General features: G+C 41.8%; 1 protein-coding gene across 1 annotated transcript in view; it reads right to left on the bottom strand.

Annotated features, from left to right (window-relative positions):
* nsd1b (nuclear receptor binding SET domain protein 1b) overlaps positions 1-21,768 on the bottom strand; it is a 29,834-nt gene extending 8,066 nt beyond the window's left edge. The window contains exons 1-19 of the mRNA XM_021623635.3: positions 21,361-21,768; positions 19,961-20,616; positions 17,369-17,510; positions 16,979-17,151; positions 14,908-16,846; positions 14,561-14,673; positions 14,221-14,476; positions 13,920-14,017; positions 10,989-11,034; positions 10,605-10,759; positions 10,248-10,385; positions 6,878-7,001; positions 6,425-6,625; positions 3,687-3,866; positions 3,295-3,451; positions 2,785-2,990; positions 2,515-2,627; positions 1,130-1,399; positions 529-645 (exon numbers count right to left, since the gene is read on the bottom strand). Coding sequence (XP_021479310.3) covers positions 529-645; positions 1,130-1,399; positions 2,515-2,627; positions 2,785-2,990; positions 3,295-3,451; positions 3,687-3,866; positions 6,425-6,625; positions 6,878-7,001; positions 10,248-10,385; positions 10,605-10,759; positions 10,989-11,034; positions 13,920-14,017; positions 14,221-14,476; positions 14,561-14,673; positions 14,908-16,846; positions 16,979-17,151; positions 17,369-17,510; positions 19,961-20,599 — 5,067 coding nt within the window. The 5' untranslated portion in view covers positions 20,600-20,616; positions 21,361-21,768. The remainder of the gene's footprint in view (positions 1-528; positions 646-1,129; positions 1,400-2,514; positions 2,628-2,784; positions 2,991-3,294; positions 3,452-3,686; positions 3,867-6,424; positions 6,626-6,877; positions 7,002-10,247; positions 10,386-10,604; positions 10,760-10,988; positions 11,035-13,919; positions 14,018-14,220; positions 14,477-14,560; positions 14,674-14,907; positions 16,847-16,978; positions 17,152-17,368; positions 17,511-19,960; positions 20,617-21,360) is intronic.
* Positions 21,769-23,373: the final 1,605 nt, after the last annotated feature.

Below are 23,373 nucleotides of genomic sequence, written 5' to 3'. Positions count from 1 at the left end.
CGCGCTGACTATGCAATTGACTAGATAAAAGCAGTACTTTTCAATGGACTAGATAAAAGCAGTACTTTTCAATGCGTGAAATATAAGAGGTGTTCCGTGAGAAGAGGGCCAAATGCGGGTCAAATGCGTGTCTCACGGCCACTGCGTTAGAGTTGGCAGCTCTGTATTATAATTTGTTCCCCTATTTAAAAAAAATGGGGCAATAGGGCTTGAAAGGACTGAAATGCTTTCTAAATACAGTAAAACATCAAATTATAAATTACTTACTATAAGATTTCACCTTTCTTATAACTGTAAAATAAATATGAGCATACTTAGTGACAGTACAATATTGTCACTGTTTCATATGGCTGACGACAGAGACTTTTCTGCCAAACGTCCTCTGAGCGGCGTTGAGATACTATTCAAATTTCTGTAATCAGTAGCTGGTTACAGAAATCCTGGTTAAAGGTCATACGATTACAGAGGTAACTTCAGGCCAAGAGACAGTCCCACGAGAGCTCTGAAATCCTGACTCCTGAGCCGTACCTTGTCCAGAGTCAGCATGTAGAAGTTACAGATGTCGTTATCTTGGGCGTGTTTGATCCTGACCCGGCACTCATCCTCATCGATCACTTCTCCTACGTACTCATTCACAAACTCCCCCTGAGAACACAACCATGACCGTCAGCATGAGAGACACAGTGGAACACTCATTCTACTACCAATCATTCTACTTCTCAAATAATTACTCTTGGATTCATCTGAGAGCTCCCTTGGGTTTAACTGACTTTTGAAAGGGTCATTTACATGTAAAGATCATAGCAGATAGACTTGGCAAATCAGTGTTTCAAAGCCATGATGGCCATTGATGACAGGGCTTCAACTTTATGGTTTGATGATTAGATTAACATATCACTGATTACCATTTCAAAAGTCATACTTCATGATTCCTTTAACATCCAAAATATTGCTTACACTTTCTAGAAAAAAAGTCTGCTGGAATCTGTCTGGATTGAAGAAGAATCAAACAAAGCCTGTTTCAAATCCATAGCCTTTTGAAAATATAGTTTAAGCCCAGGGGATACAGTTTCATGGTGGCACATTGATCTCTACTTTACATGATTAATGGTAAAACCTCCACCATTACCTTCTTGATGTCATGGGCACAGCGAAGGCCCCAGCCTCGTGCCAGAGTCCTGAAGATCTCCACCTGGCTGTACTGGCGTTTGGTGAAGGCCTGGTTCAGGCAGCCATTGCCCGCTGGGCACACCTGGGGGTGGCACTCGTACATCAGCATGCGGTTAATACACTCAGAGTCGATGCCACACGGGTTCTCGTCTGAAGCCTTGCAGTTACAGCGTGGGATCTCTGAAAGGTCGGCCGTGATGAACTGCACCTTCCCGATTGGCCGATTCACCTGAGAGGTTAGGCGAGTGACTTCAGAGGAATGAAGTTGCAAAGGGGGTGTGGTAATACTTCTACAGCTCAAAACTAAAACTTAAAGGACCAACGCAGACTTTTTAAAATCTCAATATCAAATCATTTCTGGGTAACAATTAAGTACCTCACCTTACTGTTTTCAATAAAAATGGTCAAAAATTTACAAAAATAGCTTGTTAGCAAAGAGCAATTTCTCAAGCACAATTTCTGTTAGTTGGGAGTCTGGGAATGGTCTAAGTGGGGAAGGGAAAACTGAAAACTAGCTGTTATTGGCAGAAAGGTTTGTAACTCTCCTTCTTATTGGTCTATTAACTAATTTACCGTCTGGTGACGTCACCAGGCAGGCCAAAACTTCATCCCTCCAAAACAGGCTGAAATTTCAGGCAGTCTTATCAGACAGCTCTTACACTAAAAGGCCATTATTATAATTTTCACAATTTTACAGTATTATTGCAACGTCATAGTAGAAATACACACTGAGTGTACAAAACATTAGGAACACCTGCTGTTTCCATGACATAGACAGACCAAGTGAATCCAGTTGAAAGCAATGATACTTTATTGATGTCACCTGTTAAATCCACTTCAATCAGTGTAGATGAAGGGGAGGAGACAGGTTAAAGAATGATTTTAAATCTTGAGATATGGATTGTGTATGTGTGCCATTCAGAGGGTGACTGGGCAAGACAAAATATTGCCGTCTTTGAATGGGGTATGGTATTAGGTGACAGGCGCACTGGTTTGGGTGTGTCAAGAACTGCAACGCTGCTGGGTTTCTCAACAGTTTCCTTTGTGTATCAAGAATGGTCCACCACCCAAAGGACATCCAGCCAACTTCACACAACTGTGGGAAGCATTGGAGTCAATATGGGCTAGCATCCCTGTGGAACACTTTCGACACCTTTTAGAGTCCATGCCCCAATGAATTGAGGCTGTTCTGAGGGCAAAAGTGGGTACAACTCAATATTAGGAAGATGTTCCTAATATTTTGTCCACTCAGTGTATATTAAACACAGGAAAGTCATGTTTTTGACTTCAATGGGCCTTTAATGTATACATTTTGTGCGGCAAGAGATGTGGCAGTTATGGTACCTTGATGTGTCTGTATGGAGGGGGTTTCTTGTCATTCCTCCTGTCCTCCTGAAGCTGTCTCAGTTCTTTCTCTGCCTGCAGTTTCAGAAACCTGCGAGCAGCTTCCTCCAAAGCTGGGGAAAGATTAACATAAAGTCAATGACAACCGTGTCACAATTCCCTTTGACAAAACACTCTTACTCTCTGCACACACCCACGCTACACACACTTGCACAGCTCAAGCCTCCCCTTCAAATGTCCTCTACTGTCAAACAAAATTGGTGTGAATACCTTTCTTGTAGATGACGTCTACACCTTTCCCCATCTTCTCCTTGTTGTTGGTGTCTACGTCCATGTAGGGGAAGACTCTGGCTTGGTAGGTCCACAGGTAGTCGTTGGAGCCAAAAAAGTGCACAGGGAACTCGCCTACGTCGTGCCTCATACGTAGGATGTTCTCCGGGATGTTCTTGGGATGGTTGACCTCCGCAGGCCACCACCTAGACAGAAGATAGGAAGGGAAAAGACGATATGAACGAGAAAAGGAAATGGGCCATGGCAGAAAAACCACAACCATTTGCAACCACTGCCATATTGTGAAGATAAATACAGGTGCATTTCAGTTCTCAGTACCTTGGTGGTTTTGTCAGAACACCTAAAGGATGCTTTTCATGAGGAATGTGGTTCAGGCAGGGGAGGACTTAATATCCTGGATGCCATCTGTTTCGTCTTTAGGCAACTTGTTGTTGTTTTGCCAAACCAATGGTTAGCTAGTGAGGTTGGTCCCCAGGCGGCTGTACTGACCTGTACCGGCCCACTTTGACCCACAGGATGTCTTTATAGTGGGGCTTCTTCCCGGCCTGGCAGTCGTTACAGAACCAGCTGCCCTCGGGCATGTCGATGTTCAGACACTCCCGGTGGAAGGCAGCAGGACACGACTCACAGCACAACAGACTGCCCCCTGGAGCATGGGAGAGGAATAACAGTTTGTCTACTGGACTGGTCTATGAGATTGAAAACTCAGATGAGCAAACAGAGATGTAACTGGGCTGTAGTACATATGAACTCTGATCATGTGTTCTACGAAAATTGTACCCTGATCATGTAATACACATTACATATGTAGGTAAGTGTTTACTGAGTGTATCTATGCATATCGGACTCTAACAACCCAACATATGTGGAGGCCGGCGTACCTTCAGAGCAGACAAAGCACCAGCTGACGTTGACGTGTTCATGGTTGCGGAATCCCCTGCGGGGGGTGAAGTGGTTGGGACACAGGAAGCTGTTGTTGGCCAGGACCACACTGCCCGCTGCCATGCAGTAATCGTTGGCATGGTACGCCACAGGGCAACGCACACAGCGTGTCAGACGACCTACAGGACACACAACACAGGGGAGACAGAGGCAGAATGAGCTGTTAGTTAGAATATCTAGTACACATACAGTACCCATCGAAAGTTTGGACACACCTACTCGTTCAAGAGTTTTTATTTATTTGTTACTATTTTCTACATTGTAGAATAACAGTGAAGACATCAAAACTATGAAATAACAAATATGGAATCATGTAGTAACCAAAAAATTGTTAAACAAATTAAAATATATTTTATATTTCAGATTCTTCAAAGTAGCCACCCTTTGCCTTGACGACAGCTTTGCACACTCTTGGCATTTTCAGAACCAGCTTTATGAGGTAATTACCTGGAATGCATTTCAATTAACAGGTGTGCCTTGTTAAAAGTGAATTTGTGGAATTTGTTTCCTTCTTTATGCATTTGAGCCAATCAGTTGTGTTGGGACAAGGTATGGTTGGTATACAGGAGATAGCCCTATTTGGTAAAAGACCAAGTCCATATTATGGCAAGAACAGCTCAAATAAGCAAACAGAAACGACAGTCCATCATTACTTTAACTTCTTATGGGCAGGTGGGACGGTAGCGAACCACCTGGCCAACATCCGGTGAAATTGCAGAGCGCGAAATTCAGAAATACCAAATTAAAATATTTAACATTATTGAAAATATATGTGTTATGCATCAAAATAAAGCTTAACTTCTTGTTAATCCAGCCGCCCTGTCAGATTTCAAAAAGGCTTTACGGCGAAACCAAACCATGCAATTATCTGAGGACAGCGCCATGCATACAAACACATGAAAATCATATCTCAACCAGGCAGGTGCGCCACAAAAGTCAGAAATAGCGATATAATTAGTGCTTTACCTTTGAAGATATTCTTCCCAGAAACATCACAAAACGTATTTTTGTTCGATAATGTCCTTCTTTATGTCTCAAAATGTCAATTTATTTAGCGTGTTTGATTCAGAAATACACCGGTTTCAACTCGTCCAACATGCCTACAAAGTATCTAATAAGTTACCTGTAAACTTGGTCGAAACATTTCAAACAACGTTCCTAATCCAACCTCAGGTACCCTAAAACGTAAATAATCAATAAAATTTAAGACGGAATAAACTGTTTCTAATACCGGATAAAAACAACGTGAAGCGTGCTCCAGTTCATGCACACCAAAACAGAGTCCACTTGGAGTGACACTTACAATACTGCCCCCTACCCAAGAGAGGTTAAGACAGGCAGGTCAGTCAATATGGAACATTTGAAGAACTGAAAGTTTCTTCAAGTGCAGTCGCAAAAACCATCAAGCGCTATGATGAAACTGGCTCTCATGAGGACTGCCACAGGAAAGGAAGACCCAGAGTTACCTCTGCAGCTGAGGATAAATTCATTAGAGTTAACTGCACCTCAGATTGCAGCCTAAATAAATGCTTCACAGAGTTCACCTAACAGACACATCTCAACATCAACTGTTCAGAGGAGAATGCATGAATCAGGCCTTCATGGTCAAATTGCTGCAAAGAAACCACTACTAAAGGACACCGATAATAAGAAGAGACTTGTTTGGGCCAAGAAATACGAGCAATGGACATTAGACCGGTGGAAATCCGTCCTTTAGTCTGACGAGTCCAAATTTGAGATTTCTGTTCCATCCGCCGTGTCTTTGTGAGACACAGAGTAGGTGAACGGATGATCTCTGCATGTGTGGTTCCCACAGTGTAGCATGTCGGAGGAGGTGTGATGGTGCTTTGCTGGTGACACTGTCAGTGATTTATTTAGAATTCAAGGTACACTTAACCAGCATGGCTACCACAGCATTCTGCAGTGATACTCCATCCCATCAGGTTTGCTCTTAGTGGTACTATCATTTGTTTTTCAACAGGACAATGACCCAAAACACAGCTCCAGGCTGTATTTGACCAAAGAGAGTGATGGAGTACTGCATCAGATGACCTGGAATCCACAATCACCAGACCTCAACCCAATTGAGATGGTTTGGGATGAGTTGGACCGTAGAGTGAAGGAAAAGCAGCCAACAAGTGCTCAGCATATGTGGGAGCTGTTGGAAAAGCATTCATCGTGAAGCTGGTTGAGAGAATGCCAAGAGTCTGCAAAGCTGTCATCAAGGCAGTGGGTAGCTACTTTGAAGAATCTCAGATATAAAATATATTTGGATTTGTTTAACACTTTTTTGGTTACTACATGACTCCAGATGTGTTATTTCTTAATTTTGATATCTTCACTTTATTCTACAATGTAGAAAATAGTACAAATAAATAAAAACCCATGAATGAGTAGTTGTGTCCAAACTTTTGACTGGTACTGTATATTTACTTCCCACAGCTCATTTCAAGTAGTGGGTCTTTCTATCATGGTGTTGATATGAACTAGCTGAATTTCTTGTGCAAAATGAAAATTCTTTGAGAAAACATATGTTTGCAAACATTTTTCAGTTTTCCAACTCTAACCTCATCCCGTTCTCCTGTAGAGTTACCAGGGTAAGGTGGTTGCAATTGAGAAGATTTGCATAAAATCTAATTAAACTGAACTGTGCTGGGTGGAGCAGAGCAGCACACACCTTTGGGGACGGAGGGGTTGACAGGGTTAGTGATGAAGCAGGACAGACAGACGTGGAGAGAGCAGCGGAAGCCCCCGTGCAGGGGGGCAACGGGAGCGTGATTGGCGATACACTCTCCATGGTAGAACTTCCCACACACTGGGATCATACAGCGCCTCACGTTCTCCCCGGGCTTCTTACACGCAAAACAGGTATGGACACCTAGCAACAAACACATCAAGTTTAATAAACTGGTTTACAAGCCAGAGAGAATGGTGGATTTTAGGATCAGAGGATAACTGAGGGGAGAGAATCAGCAAAATTATGTGTGAAACAATCAGATAGCACACTGATAACTCTATATGCAACTAATAATAGTCTTTCCACAATTTTGTCCAAGTAGGAATGAGGCATAAAAAATATGTTAATGAGGATACAGTGGTTGTGTTTTTACAGAATATATGCTTGACCCACCAGACTTGCACTCCTGGCAGACGAACTTCCCTTTAGGAGGCTCTGTGAGGCCGCTACACTGGAGGTGGAAGGCCCCACAACACTGGCCCTCACACAGCAGAAGCTCCCCAGTCTTCTCACATACCTACCCGTACAGTCCATAAAGGTTTACACAACATTAGAACAATGTACACAGCTGTCTGAAACTTTCTGATGGGCAAAGAGCAAATAGACTCCACAATCACTTATAGCACTTTAACCTTTTCACATGTGAGTTCCAAATATCCCTAACGGTCACCCCAGCGTGAGTTGTTTTATGCACATTCCAAAATGGGATTGTTTCGCAACGCGATAGTTATCACACGCTGCCTGATAATTATCTGTAGGTTATGTTTCAACTTGTCAATTTCAAATTATTTTCTATCAAGTTTTATTCTCTAACAACAGTTTGAATTGAGGTGTGTTCTGCCTCCTCATTAATTCACATAGAAGTATCCCATTTCACTGTTGCAGACAATTTATGTTTGAGGCTTTACTGAGCTGGACAAATTTCTTCAAGGAGAGCCCAAGCACTTCCTCAGTGTTACGCAGATCAAGTATGCAGACATTTACCCAGTCTTGCACAAACTTTTTCCCTCTGGCACATTTTTTGGCTGGCGCTCACAATGCCACTATTGTTGTTTTCCCCAAAAATTATAACTTTGGATATGTGTGTTGCTATCAAAGTAAGTGCCTTATTTTCTGTATAACGTGTTGTCGTTTCACAGTACAGTACCAGTCAAGAGTTTGGACACACCTACTCATTCAAGGGTTTTTCTTTATTTTTTCTTTATTTTCTACATTGTAGAATAATAGTGAAGACATTAAAACTATGAAATAGCACGTATGGAATCATGTAGTTACCAAATAAGTGTTAAACAAATCAAAATCTATTTTATATTTGAGATTCTTCAAAGTTGCCACCCTTTGCCTTGATGACAACTTTAAACACTCTTGGCATTCTCAGAACCAGCTTCACCTCGAATGCTTTTCCAACAGTCTTGAAGGAGTTCCCACATATGCTGAACACTTGTTGGCTGCTTTTCCTTCACTCTGCGCTCCAACTCATTCCAAACCATCTCAATTTGGTTAAGATAGGGTGATTGTGGAGGCCAGGTCATCTGATGCAGGTCATCAGACCAAAGGACAGATTTCCACCCATCTAATGTCCATTGCTTGTTTCTTGGCCCAAGCAAGTCTCTTCTTCTTATTAGTGGTGGTTTCTTTGCAGCAATTCGACCAGGGAGGCCTGATTCACACAGTGTCCTCTGACCAGTTGATGTTGAGATGTGTCTGTGAAGCATTTATTTGGGCTGCAATCTGAGGTGCAGTTAACTCTAATGAATTTATCCTCAGCTGCAGAGGTAACTCTGGGTCTTCCTTTCCTGTGGTGGTCCTCATGAGAGGCAGTTTCATCATAGTGCTTGATGGTTTATGCGACTGCACTTGAAGAAACTTTCAAAGTTCTTCAAATTATCCGTATTGACTGAGCTGCTGCATGTCTTAAAGTAATGATGGATTGGCGTTTCTCTTTGCTTATTTAAGATGCTCTTGCCATAATATGGACTTGGTCTTTTACCAAATAGGGCTATCTTCTGTATACCAACCCTACCTTGTCACAATACAACTGATTGGCTCAAACGCATTAAGAAGGAAATAAATTCCACAAATGAACTTTTAACAAGGCACACATGTTAATTCAAATGCATTCCAGGTGACTACCTCATGAAGCTGGTTGAGAGAATGCCAAGAGTGTGCAAAGCTGTCATCAAGGCAAAGGGTGGCAATGTCGAAGAATCTATAACATAAAATATATTTAGATTTGTTTAGCACTTTGTTGGTTACTACATGATTCCATATGTGTTATTTCATAGTTTCTACAATGTAGAAAATAGTAAGAAATAAAGAAAAACCCTTGAATGAGTAGGTGTGTCCACATTTTTGACTGGTACTGTATGTACAGTATATGTAGAGCATCATGTATTTACAGTTTTATTCACATTGACATGTACTTGTGACAAATAATGCATTCCGATTATTGCATAGATTGTAATAGACACCTGCGATATGTGTAAAATACTCTTTTAAGGTTGTACTAATTATGATGAGCTAATGCTAAGCTATTTGCCAGCTATGTGTGGCACCATGTTTGTTGACATTATACAATGCATTCTGGGTGTCACGTAAACATCTGTCAGACCAAAGATGTTATAATGAGATGAAGGAATGGTTCACTTATCTTTCGAGTAAACTTCCGTAATTGAATGGAAGTGATTGATCGTAGACGACACACCACTTCAACATGCATACTGCAAACAGACCAAACTCATCTTGCCTCCTCTTCATATCTTTGGTTGGAGTGAAAAAACAAACATGGTGGCGCGCACAAACTAAATATCGTCGGATTACTTAAGATTTTTATTAAGTGTTTTACTCAATTATTTCGATCAATGGTGAGCTCACCCATGATGTGATGAATTATAAATAGTAATTGCTATTAGATCATTCTTATTGTGGTTCCTGTCAGCCGAGAGTTAGTGCTAGGACTAATGTAGCCTTCATTTTCCGGCTGAATGATTGTGTTATGACGTTGCTACTTCTGTGAATGTCTGAACATTGCATCCAAAAATAAACTGCTCACATTCAGGACATAACTTTGTGAGGACTGTGTTTGTGCAAAATGTTTCTGTGAAAAAACAGTGTGGCCAGCTCAATCGCAGACTGTTGCGTCAATCCAAACTGGACGTTCTAAATAAGAGTTCTAATCACACCGGTTTGAGCGTATCCTGCAGGGACCACTGTAGAATGATCACACCCGTTTGTTGGTACATGTCAAAGGGTTAAAAAACATAAGGTAACCACTCTTTTTATAGATTTCTTCCCCAATTTTGTGGAATCCAATTGGTAGTCGTAGTCCTGTCCCATCGCTGCAACTCCTCTACGGACTCGGGAGAGACGAAGGTCACGAGCCGTACGTCCTCCAAAAGACAACCCAGCCAAGCCGCACTGCTTCTTGACACAACGTCCGCTTAACCCGGAAGCCAGCTGCACCAATGTGTCAGAGGAAACACTATACACCTGACTAACGTGTCAGCGTGCATTGTGCCCGGCACGCCACAGGAGTCGCTAGTGGGACAGGAATATCCCTGCCGCCCAAGCCCTCCCCTAACCCGGACAACGCTGGGCCAATTGTGCGCCACCCCATGGGTCTCCCGGGCGCGGTCTGCTGCGACAGAGCTTGGACTCATACCAGGATCTCTAGTGGCACAGCTAGCGATGCAGTGCCTTAGACCACTGCGCCACTCTGGAGGCCCCTTACCACTCTTATATTGGTGATGTTAGACGTACTCACCTGACACACATTCTCCTTCAATGAGGCCACGCCCCCTCTGTCCACTATGATCTTCTTATTGGGGAAGAGTGTGTCATCGCACTGTGAAGACTCCTCCCTCATGGATGAAAAGCTGTCATCGAAACTGGATGTAAAACACTGAGGTGCAAATAAGAAGAAAAGCAGCAGGACAGTTCAAGCACCGAAAGCCACATTGCAAGCAATCATGCCGTAACACTATTCGATGCAGAAAGAAAAACATTCAGGTACGTATTGATGCATGTTTTAGTGTTATTGTTTTCTTTTTGGGTCGTTATTTTGTAATTACAATTTTACCATGTAATTTCTATGTTATTATCAGGTAAAACATTGTCTGACCTCTGGGTCTATGGTGTCCCTCCAATCGTCATGGAGATTAGTGTCCTTAGTGGGGGGCGTGGTGAGGTCGATGTCTGACCCCCTCTCCATGCAACTCTGTGTCTGGGGGCAGTCTGGTTGCTTGATCTTTGATTTAAAGGAGTGTTGTCCAGAGCCTGGGGGGAAAAAACAGTCAAGTCAACTTTGACCCCAAGACCAATCAACCCTCTGAATTGACAATCATGAGGTAAATGAAAGCAGTATCACAAAACATTGTGATAAACAGTGTATAGCCTTACATTTCTTAATGCTTTTCCTGTACACATCTTACACAACAGTGGGAAAGACGCTTAAGAACTGTGTAATGCGGACAGTTTGAGGGAGGTCCTTCCTGTGTAGACTGACCTGAATGAACAGCATGGCTTGATGAGCTGGACTTCAGGGACTTGACCTGTAATACACAATTAACCAGTCAACCCCTGCTGTAAGGCCTTCACTACTGTGAAAGTCAATGGACCCATAAGAAAAATCCTTAAAGGGGCAATCTGTAATTGGTACATTTTTTTCTTTACTTTAAAATTAATTATATATAGCATTGTTTCTTGAAGAATGTAAAGTATAAATGCCTCATGAGCTTAATTCAACTGTTTAAGGGGACAATGTGCAGTTCAATCAATAACAAAGCATACACCCCACCACCTTTTTGGGTAAAGAGCTTAGGAATGGAGCTGGAGAAATGTAACCACTAAATTCATAGATGGGGCAATGGATGCAAGGACTGACCATCTATGAGATCAAAATTATAGTTTTAATCATGTTTTTAAGCTATACAGTGTTTGTTTACAATGACATTGTTTACAAACAGTGGAGGGAAAAAAAATATATTTTGGGTCTGATGGGGTTAACCTTTCTGGCACAGGCGTTCCGCTACCGACCCACCTCGACAACATCCGGTGAAATTGCAGAACGCCAAATTCAAAATACAGAAATAGTCATAATAAACATTTATAAAAAATACAAATGTTATACATCGGCTTGAAGATTAACTTCTTGTTAATCCAGCCACTTTGTCAGATTTCAAAAAGGCTTTACGGCGAAAGCATACTATGCGATTATCTGAGGACAGCGCCCCACTTACAAAAGCATACAAACATTTTACAACCAAGTAAAGGAATTACAAAAGTCAGAAATAGCGATAAAATGAATCACTTACCTTTGAAGATGTTCATATGGTTGCAGTCACAACAGTCCCAGCTACACAATAAATGTTTGTTTTGTTCGATAAAGTCCCTCTTTATATCCCAAAAACTCAGTTTTGTTGGCGCGTTTTGTTCAGTAATCAACTGGCTCAAAGGCGATCAAAAAATACAGACAAATAAATCCTAATAGTACTGGTAAAGTTTGTCGAAACATGTCAAACGATGTTTATAATTAATCCTCAGGTTGTCAATTGTCTAAATAATCGATAATATTTCAACCGGACAAAAGCGTATTCAATAGAAAGGAAAAACAAAAAAGGGCGCACACTTGGTCACACGCGCAAACCAGCACTGCATGATTCTACAGTCCACTGACAGAAAGGTCTCATTCTTCTTAATTTTTAATCAGAAAACAAGCCTGAAACAATGTCTAAAGACTGTTGACATCTAGTGGAAGCCATAGGAATGGCAATCTGGGCCCTAACACATAGGATACTCTATACTCTCTTCAATTGAAAACTACCCACATCTAAAAAATCCCACTTCCCGGATGGATTTTCCTCAGGTTTTCGCCTGCCATATCAGTTCTGTTATACTCATAGACATTATTTTAAAAGTTTTGGAAACTTTAGAGTGTTTTCTATCCAAATCTACCAATTATATGCAAATCTTCTGGGCCTGAGTAACAGGCAGTTTACTTTGGGCACGCTTCTCATCCAGATGTCAAAATACTGCCCCCAAGCCATAAGAAGTTTTAACCTTTCTAGGGCAGGGGTTCCGCTCGACAACATTCCGCTGAAAAGGCAGTGAGCGAAATTCAAAAATTTTTTTTTAGAAATATGTAACATTCCAACATTAACAAGTCCAATACAGCAAATGAAAGATAAACATCAAAAAATGCTTTACAGTGAAAGCACAACATATGATTAGCCAAGTCGAAAGCCAAAGATAGGAGTCACAAAAAGCAGAAATATAGATAAAATTAATCACTAAACTTTGATGATCTTCATCAGATGACACTCATAGGACATTATGTTACACAATACATTTTGTGTTTTGTTCGATAATGTGCATATTTATATCCAAAAATCTCTGTTTACATTGGTGCCTTATGTGCAGTAATGTTTTGATTCCAAATCATCGGGGGATTTTGCAGAAATACTCATAATAAACATTGATAAAAGATACAAGTGTTATTCACAGAATTAAAGATAGACTTCTCCTTAATGCAACCGCTGTGTCAGATTTCAAAAAATCTTTACGGAAAAAGCATAATCTGAGAACGGCGCTCAGAACCCAAAACAGCCAGAGGAATATCCGCCATTTTGGAGTGAACAAAGTTAGAAACAACACCATAAATATTCACTTACCTTTGATGATCTTCATCAGACGGCACTCCCAAGAATCCCAGTTCGACAATAAATGACTGATTTGTTCCATAAAGTTCCATAAGGTCCATCATTTATGTCTAAATAGCCACTTGTTGTTAGCGTGTTCAGCCCAGTAATCCATCTTCATGAGGCGCAGACACTTCGTCCAGACAAAAACTCGAAAAGTTCCATTACAATCCTTTAGAAACATGTCAAACGATGTATGGAATCAATCTTTAGGATGTTTTTAACATAAAACATCAATAATGTTCCAACCGGAGAATTCCTTTGTCTTCAGAAAAGCACTGGAACGAGAGGTAACTCTGTCGGGAGTGCACGTCATGAGACCAAGGCACTCTGCCAGACCACTGACGCAAAGAGGTCTCATGAGCCCCTCCTTTATAGTAGAATCCTCATTCAAGTTTCTAAAAGATGGTTGACATCTAGTGGAAGCCGTAGGAAGTGCAACTTTATCCATATCCCACTGTGTATTCGGAGGCCAAGCCTCAGATGTCCTACTTCCTGGTTGGATTTTTCTCAGGTTTTCGCCTGCCATATGAGTTCTGTTATACTCACAGACATCATTCAAACAGTTTTAGAAACTGTGTTTTCTATCCGATACTAATACTAATATGATATATTAGCTTCTGGGACAGAGTAGGAGGCAGTTCACTCTGGGCATGCTATTCATCCAAAAGTGAAAATGCTGCCCACTATCCCAAAAAGGTTAATGAACAAAGCACAACCATTCCCTAACCCCTCCATACCTTTTTCTTTGGGATTGTGGCAGCCTCTGAGTATTCCAGAATCTTCAGAGTGGGTTTTCTCTGTCTCTTACGGATGGTTTCCAAGTAAGGAACGTCACCTGCCACAGGACAGTGTTATTATGGACCTTTACACACATCTGGGATAATGAGGTGTTTAGGATCTAAGACCACTACTACAGAGGAGTAATGTAATAAAACCAGTAATTCCTTGGTTTCAGGGCACATTGCTTACGAAAACATTTTGTAATTTTTTGCAATTCAACCAAAGTATACATTTGATATGTAAATGTATGTTTCTCACCAACATTCTTTGTAAGACTGTCACACAACAGCGAAGGGTCTGCTTCAGGAGGCAGGGTTGGAGTATCTATGGACAGGATAGGTGCATCCTGAGGGGGAGTGTTCTCTATTCGGGGAGGGGCTTGTCCATTTGGGGTCTTGGATGGTTCCTCTGGGGGCAGGGATTGTATTTCAGGAAGTGGGTTCAGAGGGGCATGGTCATGTGTGGGTTTCTCTGATGGTAGGGGATCTGGTTTGTTGCTGTTGGACTGTGCCACCTGGAAAAACATGAAGAGGGTATAGAACTGGTACAAAACCCAGAAAATCCAAGAGATGTAATACTGTATGTTTGAGTGAGCTACCTTTCCCAAAGACTGGAGGGCCTTTTTCTGTTTCTTCCTTGTGGAGAATATCTGATCATACTCTTCTGTCCATTCTATGAGTCTTTTGCTTGGTTTTCTAATTCGTTTATGTGCTGATGAAGGACAAGTGTGCAAAAAGTATGAATATTTCACACATGTAAAAACCATGACATTTCATGATCTACAGAATTTGGCATCATGGCCCTGAATCGGACGCTATCACATTATAGCTTTTGATATTTTCATTATGGCATAATTCCCAAAGCAAAGTCAATGCATTGATCAGTCATAATCTCCTTTGGGATACCCTTCTGTCAAACCAAGAAGAAGAAAAAACTATTCCTTACCTGTGGGAGCCTCCTGGCCTTCCCCAGTACTTTGTGTAGTGTTTGCAGAATTGATGGCAGGGATAATCTGCTGGTCTAACCTTGTCTTTGTCTGAAAGGACACCGATGGGTCTGCACCACCCTGCTCCAAAGGCACCATGTTCTGTGGTCTCTCATTCATTAGCCCACTGCAGCCCTCCCCCAACCCCCCTAATGTCCCTGAATCATGGTTAAACCTCTGACAGGCATTGCTAGAAAGATGGTGTGAGGCCTCCATCCCAAGGTAGCCAGGTCCAGGAGACCTCTTACCACAAGGCTCTTTTCCATTAGGTTTATTTTTAGTCCCAGACAAGCCTCTCTTTTTGGCTGACCTTTTCAAGTCCTGGTTTATGCTGCCTTCAAGTTGTGGGATTTCTACTTTCAGAGAAGACTTGAGCTTGGGTTTGGCCTTTGTTTTGCCCTTGCACTGTTGACTTTTACTGAGACTAGGGCCTTGACTGAGTGACTCCTCTCCTAGTAAGGGTGGAATTACTGAAGGCTCCTCTTTTACATGGGCAGTTGGTGGTCTGATTTCCAGCTCCAAGGGTGTACCATGTTTCTCCCTGGTATCGTGCTCGTCCTTCAGCAGCATGAGGAAAGTACTGAACTTGTAGTTAGTGTCTGGTTTAAAAGACACATGTTTTTCATCACCATCACTTGATTCCAGGGACTTGAAGGATAACTCTTTGATGTCTTTGAAGACATCCATGGGAGAGAAGCATGGCGAAGGAGAGGAACAGGAGGAGATGTGAGACACACAGTTCTCTTTCTTTTCCTTCCCAGAAGTTAGAGGTATGAAATCCGCAGGCATCTGGGATACAAAGAAGCTCTCATTTTCTGTCTTAACCTCTGCCTCAAAGTCCTTCGACCTGGTGAACTTTGATGAAGAGCAATTTGGAAAAGCCATGATCTGATTATCGTTGTCAGCCTTTGAAGGTTTGTCCTCTGTATAACAGTTGGTTTTGGTCTCTGGTTTATCAGAGGGCGTGTTTGTGGAAGATGACACCTTCCGCTCAGCTTCCTCCATAGCTTTAAGAGCTCTGGTCATGAGGCGGTTGCTAGCGGGCAGATGCGCAGGCTGCTTGCCCAGGTCCTTCGACTGTTCCGTGAGCTTGGGCACACTTAAGACTGGAGTCTTAAACTGATTACCAGTCATTTCTTTGACTGTTGCATTGGACACTGGAGTCTTCGACTGATCAGCAGGGCGTTCTTTGACTATTACACTGGACACTGGAGTCTTCAACTGATGACTAGAGCATTCCTTGATTGCCACACTGGACACTTGTGTCTGTCTGTTGACAGCAGCTGCAGTTTGAGTATTTTTCTTGCAGGGGCCCTTACTAAAGGAATTGTGTTTAGATATGGAGGTGGTAGTGATGAGTCGCCTGTCTTTTCCTGGTTTGCTGAACCACAGGCCAGTTTGGACTTCAGGCTGCTTCTTCACTTTTTCTACTACTGGAACTGAGGGCTGAGTCTGAGAGGGCTTGGATTGACGCTCAAGTGCTTTAGGACACAAAATATTGGGGATAGAGTCAAGGTCCAAATACGGACATTCTTCGATGTCCCCCTCTGGCTTGTGAGTGCTTCTTAATGTTTCGGTGTTGAAGAACTCATTTTTAGCTTTTGATGCTTTAGTTGGATTCTTCTTCCTCTGAGGCTTCTTGAAAATGCTTCCTTTTGGGGAAGATTTACTTTGTGGTGACACAGTTCCGTTTGTTATGTGACTTGGTGCAGGGGATATAGAGGCAGATTGAATGTAGGAAGGGGGAATTGGAAGGTCCTTGTTCTCTAATGTGGTCCCATCATGGAGGGTTGTATCTATGGAGTCAGGTCTAGAGGGCCCCATTTTGGGCCGCTCTGGGAGGACAGCTTCTGCCTCAGCCACACTTTTTTCCCAAGATGCTTTAAAACGCTTGGGTATCTATGGAGGAAAAGAAAGTGTTTTTGTAATCACAAATATTTGTATTTTGGATACATTCAGGTAAAACATGATTGGTTATTGTCCAACATACAAAAAAGCTGAGCCACATGTTTGATTCACATTAATAATTACAGTGTATTTGTAGTCTTTGTCTCTTTGCCTTCCTCTCCTGCGTATCAAGGGGAGCTGTTCAAACTCAAAGCCTCCATGAAAAGTGTGTGTAGCTTTTCCTGCGACCCAGGCCAGTTCCAACGGCTCTCCAAAGGTCCTGATGTGGTACTGCCGACAAGGCCTATCACTGGGCTCTGAAACATCACCACACAGGAGCAAAGGATCCGGTAGATTTCATTTTCATTTAACATTTATCACAAGTATAAAATACATTTTGCAAGAGAAATGTGTCCATTTCAATGTAAAGTGGATTGTGAAATATAACACTTCAAAGCTAGTACAAATCTGTTCCACAAGATCAGTTTAAAAAAAAAATGAGTTGTTAAAATAATACCCAGGACCAGGGCCTACCTTTCATTTTGTGGTAGGTTCCCTGTACTGGGTCAACTGTCATCTCACAAGGCCACCAGGGTCTTCGGTTGAACTTTGCCCATATAACTTCACCCTCTAAAAACTTTACAGGTGGAAGGGACTTCTTCTTTGGGCTGTCCATCTGTTGATAGACACCAAATAATCAATATTTAAATTACTTCAAGACATGTTTAAATTAATGTTATATGCAGTACCAGTCAAATGTTTGGACACACCTACTCATTCAAGGGTTTTTCTTTATTTTACTATTTTCTAGAATAGTGAAGACATCAAAACTATGAAATAACAGATATGGAATCGTGTAGCAACCAAAAAAATGTTAAACAAATCAAAATGTATTTTAGATTTAAGATTCTTCAAAGTAGCCACCCTTTGACTTGATGACAGCTTTGCACACTCTTGGCAACCAGCTTCATGAGACAGTCACCTGGAATGCATTTCAATTAACAGGTGTGCCTTGTTAAACGTTAATTTGTACAATTTCTTTCCATCTTAATGCTTTTGAGCCAATCAGTTGTGATGTGACAAGGTAGGGGGTATACAGAAGATAGACATATTTGGTAAAAGACCAAGTCCATATTATGGCAAGAACAGCTCAAATAAGCAAAGACAAACAACAGTCCAACATTACTTTAAGACATGAAGGTCAGTCAATACAGAACATTTCAAGAACTTTGAAAGTTCCTTCAAGTGCAGTCGCAAAAACCATCAAGCGCTATGATGAAACTGGCTCTCATGAACACCGCCACAGGAAAGGAAGACCCAGAGTTACCTCTGCTACAGAGGATAAGTTAATTACAGTTACCAGCCTCAGAAATAGCAGCCCAAATAAATGCTTCACAGAGTTCAAGTAACAGACACATCTCAACATCAACTGTTCAGAGGAAACTATGTGAATCAGGCCTTTGTGGTTGAATAGCTGCAAAGAAACCAATACTAAAGGACACCAATTAGAAGAAGAGACTTGCTTGGGTCAAAAAACACGAGCAATGGACATTAGACCGTTGGATATCTGTCCTTTGGTCTGATAAGTCTAAATTTCAGATTTTTGTTTCCAACCGCTGTGTCTTTGTGAGACGCAGAGTAGGTGAACGGATGATCTCCGCATGTGTGGTTCCAATCGTGAAGCATGGTGTGGGGGTGCATTTCTGGTAACACTGTCAGTGATTTATTTCGAATTCAAGGCACACTTAACCAGCATGGCTACCACAGCATTCTGCAGCGATACGCCATCCCATCTTGTTTGAGCATAGTGGGACTATCATTTGTTTTTCAACAGGACAATGACCCAACACACCTCCAGGCTGTGTAAGGGCTATTTGACCAAGAAGGAGATTGATGGAGTGCTGCATCAGATGACCTGGCCTCCACAATCCCCCGACTTCAACCCAATTGAGATGGTTTGGGATGAGTTGGACTACAGAGTGAAGGAAAAGCAGCCAACAAGTGCTCAGCATATGTGGGAACTCCTTCAAGACGGTTGGAAAAGCATTCCAGGTGACTACCTCATGAAGATGGTTGAGAAAATGCCAAGAGCATGCAAAGCTGCAATCAAGGCAAAAGGTGGCTACTTTGAGGAATCTAAAATATAAAGTATATTTTGATTTGTTTAACACTTTTTTGGTTACTACATTATTCCATATGTGTTATTTCAAATTTTTGATGTCTTCACTATTATTCTACAATGTAGAAAATAGTACAAAATACAGAAAAACCTTTGAATGAGTAGGTGTGTCTAAACTTTTGACTGGTACTGTAAGTAAAAAAGGTTTATATCAGAATTTACATGCCAATTTATATACGCAAATGTAAACATATGCAAGCATTCCAATATTTTCCAAGACTATACGGTTGCTGAGTTGCCAGGACCAAAGTCCTGGTAAATTAGGTTAGGTAAAGTTAAATCCCTGCAACTCTATCCTAATTTTCACCAGATGCAAGATAGTGCAAATCCACATCATATTACCAACTATCTTTTAAACATTAAAATGCATATATCAGCTCTGTGCACACTCTCTAGCCTAGATGTCAGTCAACCTTACTAAACTTGTATCAACTGATCATGCATAACATTCCAGCCACTAAACAAAGCTCTGGATATGGCCTGACTAATGACTTTTCTCTGTGCAGGTGTTTTATTAATTTCAAAAGGTATTTCAAAAGGTATAATTTCAACTATTGATTGTAATTCACCATTTGATATGCTGGAATTACATGGATCATTTCCAGCTCTGAGGATCTTATCTATTATAGAGGAAGTGACCTCGCTTGACCTTTCTTGCTAATTAGTTAGGATTTAGGCCTATCACTATCTTCATTGACATTTCACATATAATCAAAACCAATAAGCTTGACAATTTATGTTGCACAGTAAAACAGGTGATCTGGACTGAAAAGGAAGTACCCAGGCCAGAACTGTGACATGTTACAGGATTACATTTGAGGGCTGTTGGGTACTGCATGATGTTGCTGTCAATAGCCATGTTGTGTAAAAGGTGCCATTAATGGGGGGACACTAGGGGACTGCAAGCCTTTACCCACAGATAGCCCTGGCTTCAGTAATTTCTTTACCTTCAAGTTAAACAATTCAGGAAGAGGTCCAGGTGACTTTCCAACTTTGCTATGTCTGTCTGTCAGAGGTAAAGCTGTATCCTCATCATCCTCTTCATCATAATCATCATCATCATCAAACAAAGTGGACTCAAAGTGCAGGCAGCCATTCGCAAAAGGGCTATTGCTATCCAGTGAAAAGTCTGGACTAGGTGGGTCAGAGAAGCAACAGTCACTCTTCTTCTCCACACTAGGATTAGTCTTACTGGTGTCTGTGTCTCTCCTGCCTGGCTGGGGAGCTGTGAGGGCCAAGGAATTCCCAAAGTCAGTTTTCCCAACAGCATTTCGGGTGTGCGAGACCTCCCTCTCCCCCTCTCCAACCTGTATCAGGTCCGGGTGGCTGACCGTGGTGGTCAGGTGCTGTAGCCTTCTCAGAGGACTGTAGGAAGAGGATAGGTTCTTGGGCATGAACCCATAAGTGGATGGAGGTTTGAGGGCAGGGCCGGTGGACAGCTGCATGGCACGTGGAGGGTCTAGTCTAGAATTGGGGTTATTGTGCTTTGAGGAGGGAGAGAAGGGGTCATTGGGGGCAGAGGTCACTGTTGGGTCAGTGTGACAGGCCTGAGCATTGCTGATGGGCAGTTCATAGGGCCGACTCATCCTGGTAAGGCTCCATCCTAAACATAAAAAAAACAGAAATAGGCCCAAAAAATATTTTTTAAAATAAGTGATAGCAACTTTAATTGCATGGATTTGCAATTATTGATCGCATACAATTAGTTTTACTGTTCGTGGTTAGCTATTATAGAAAGTGGCAAAAATGGGGATGGTAATAGTATATTATTGAAAAGTTATTAAAAATGTTATAAAAAAAACAAGTGTTGTAAAATTAGGAAAGTTTTAAATTACTGAATTTCGTTATATATAAAAATGTGATATGGTTATCTTTCCCCACCTAAAAAAAATAAAAATAAAGTATTAGGCAACAGTGTCAACAGTGTCATTCCACTCCTCGCTACACCGCCAAGAACGTGGAATTGTGGCAACCTATTGCGCGTTTGGCAGGCCGCTGGTCATGTTAAAATTAGACCAGAGTACCTGTAATGACACGCTGTCCTGCCCAGCAACAACGAAGGGTTAAGTTGATTTCAAAAGGCTGATGAAGAAATCGCGAAACCAAGAATAAAATGGACAGCTCCTGACAGCGCCTGTGCATCAACTCTGTGTGCCATGGCTCACGAGGCACCACAGAGATATCGGTTCAGTGCATAGCTGGCACGCGAACATACAGTATCGACACACAGGTTCACACTGCCACACATACGTACAGACTTCCACCGACAGATGTATGCTGTGCACAATGACGGAATGTTTAAACAAATAAAAACGCGTATGACAATGATATGCCGCAAGAATCTTACCATTTAAATGTCGGTCACCGCAAAAACAACTGTCAAACCTTTCATTTCTATCATTAAATATGCTATTTTCGAATTTTGTGAAAGCGGATGAGGAGAATCCCAGCAGCAGCAATACTAGGCCAGGATCCTGTGGACATATACTCTACTTGCGATAGCTCTTACACCACCGGCGGCCCCTTCAAACGATAAATATATGCATGCATTTCACTTACTGAGAGAACCACCCATTTACAGCGACATATCATACAGTGCTATAAGTTTCTAATTCCTTGTTACCTCATATTCAATGCATTATTAAATTATGACTATTTCCTAGCTGTCGACCTGCCCCTTGCAGCCCCTGCCTGCCCGTGTCTGTGTGAGAGCGGACCAATCGGCACTGCCTCCCAACCCCCAGCTTGGAGTATTGCTGAGGCTTTGAGTTCCACCAAAAATATTTGTGATGGAAAAATTACGGGCATATTCCGCTCTACTGGTTTTTAATTATCACATAGATTTTCAATTACTGTCATCCACATTAATCACTATGACATGCCTGTCATGCCTGTCATTTGCTCAATCTGTGCCAACAATGGCATCATATCATACCCCATATCTCATGCGCTTTTAAATTATTGGATTAGAACGTTTTCATGTAAATGCATTCTAATATAGGCTACCCAGAAAACAGATGGCTTCCTTGTCTTTAGACGAGTTGCAAAACCTTTTTCTCAGCTCACCGGGTCCTTCAAAATGGAGTCGGTTCACAAAAAAACAGGCCACAAAGTGTTAATATGCTCGATATGAAGTTCACATCAAAGCGAAAAAGATTGAACCGCAACGCACACATTTCCAATCCATCCAAAACATTCCAAAGCCTCAATGCAAAACTGCATTCATTCATTAAACACCATTGAATAAACCACTTTCCACAATAATATTTTGTGTATATCATATGTCAGGTTACAGAAGAAAGGTTCACGACGGGCAAATGTAACTGGTGTGTGTAGTAGGGGGACAGTGTTCCATAATTCGCAGGCATTTCCATAGACTCCATCATGCCCTGAACGTAAAAAGAGAGTTTGAATCACGTATTGTCTTATTTGTGTGGATTGTTGCAAAGGAAATTATATTGGTAGAGACCGTGGATAGGGGGTGGAGTGGAGTCGTCCTAGATAAATGCACAACCATTAAATATGCAAAGATGTTAATCAAATAACAGTTCTGTATTTCGTGAAGGCAAGCTATGTCTTCACACTCTCCATAAAATTAATATGCGATATTTTTGTTCGAGGGGGAAATCTGAAGCCTCACGGAAGAACTGCGCTGCCTGCTCAGCCTCGCTCGCATGAGCCTGGTGGGAGAGAGGGCCTGCAGTGTACGGCGATGGGCACACACACAGTCAAAATAGCGCCCCGACAGATCAAACACGTTCATGCGTCTACAAGCCCTACTAAACGCGTCTTTCTTTCCTTATAGACTGCACTGTAACGAGAAAAATATATATAACATGATGTAAAGCCTATCTATTTACATATCCGTCAAGAAATCGACTTAAAGTAAACTCTTACATCATCATCTTGTTGTGAGCCGTGTGTTCCTCTGTGCTGTGCTGTCTCTGTGTCTGTGCAGTTCGTAATGTCGGCAAAGTCAGTCATAGCAGAAGACAATGGTGGTTTGAAACAGGAGCACATGAGTTTCTGATGAAGTTAGTCAGTTTTAAGTAAGCCTTTTTATGGACCACTCTATTCTTATCTTATTTTACACCACATGCTGCCATGCCTGATTTATACACCTGTGCTCCTCCACCTCTACCCGAGCTGTTTTCACTCTTCACCTGTACAATGTGGACTCTTACAAGTATCTTATCTGTAAACGAGTTCATCATGCCTCTTTGTGGGAGAGTGATTGACAGGCCCATTCTAAAGTCTGTCACTGCCTATTAGCCTACTTACTGACAGCTTGATTTTGTCACTTATGTTAATGAACTGTCCTCTATGAGTCTATGAAACGACTGTAATGTAATTCAGTCAT

The sequence above is a fragment of the Oncorhynchus mykiss genome, chromosome 12, assembly GCF_057628025.1.
Source record: "Oncorhynchus mykiss isolate SJ-2025 chromosome 12, ASM5762802v1, whole genome shotgun sequence".
NCBI classification, from domain to species: Eukaryota; Metazoa; Chordata; class Actinopteri; order Salmoniformes; family Salmonidae; genus Oncorhynchus; species Oncorhynchus mykiss.
Note: the sequence above shows the minus strand (reverse complement) of the source record. Positions and strands in the feature narration are given on the sequence as shown.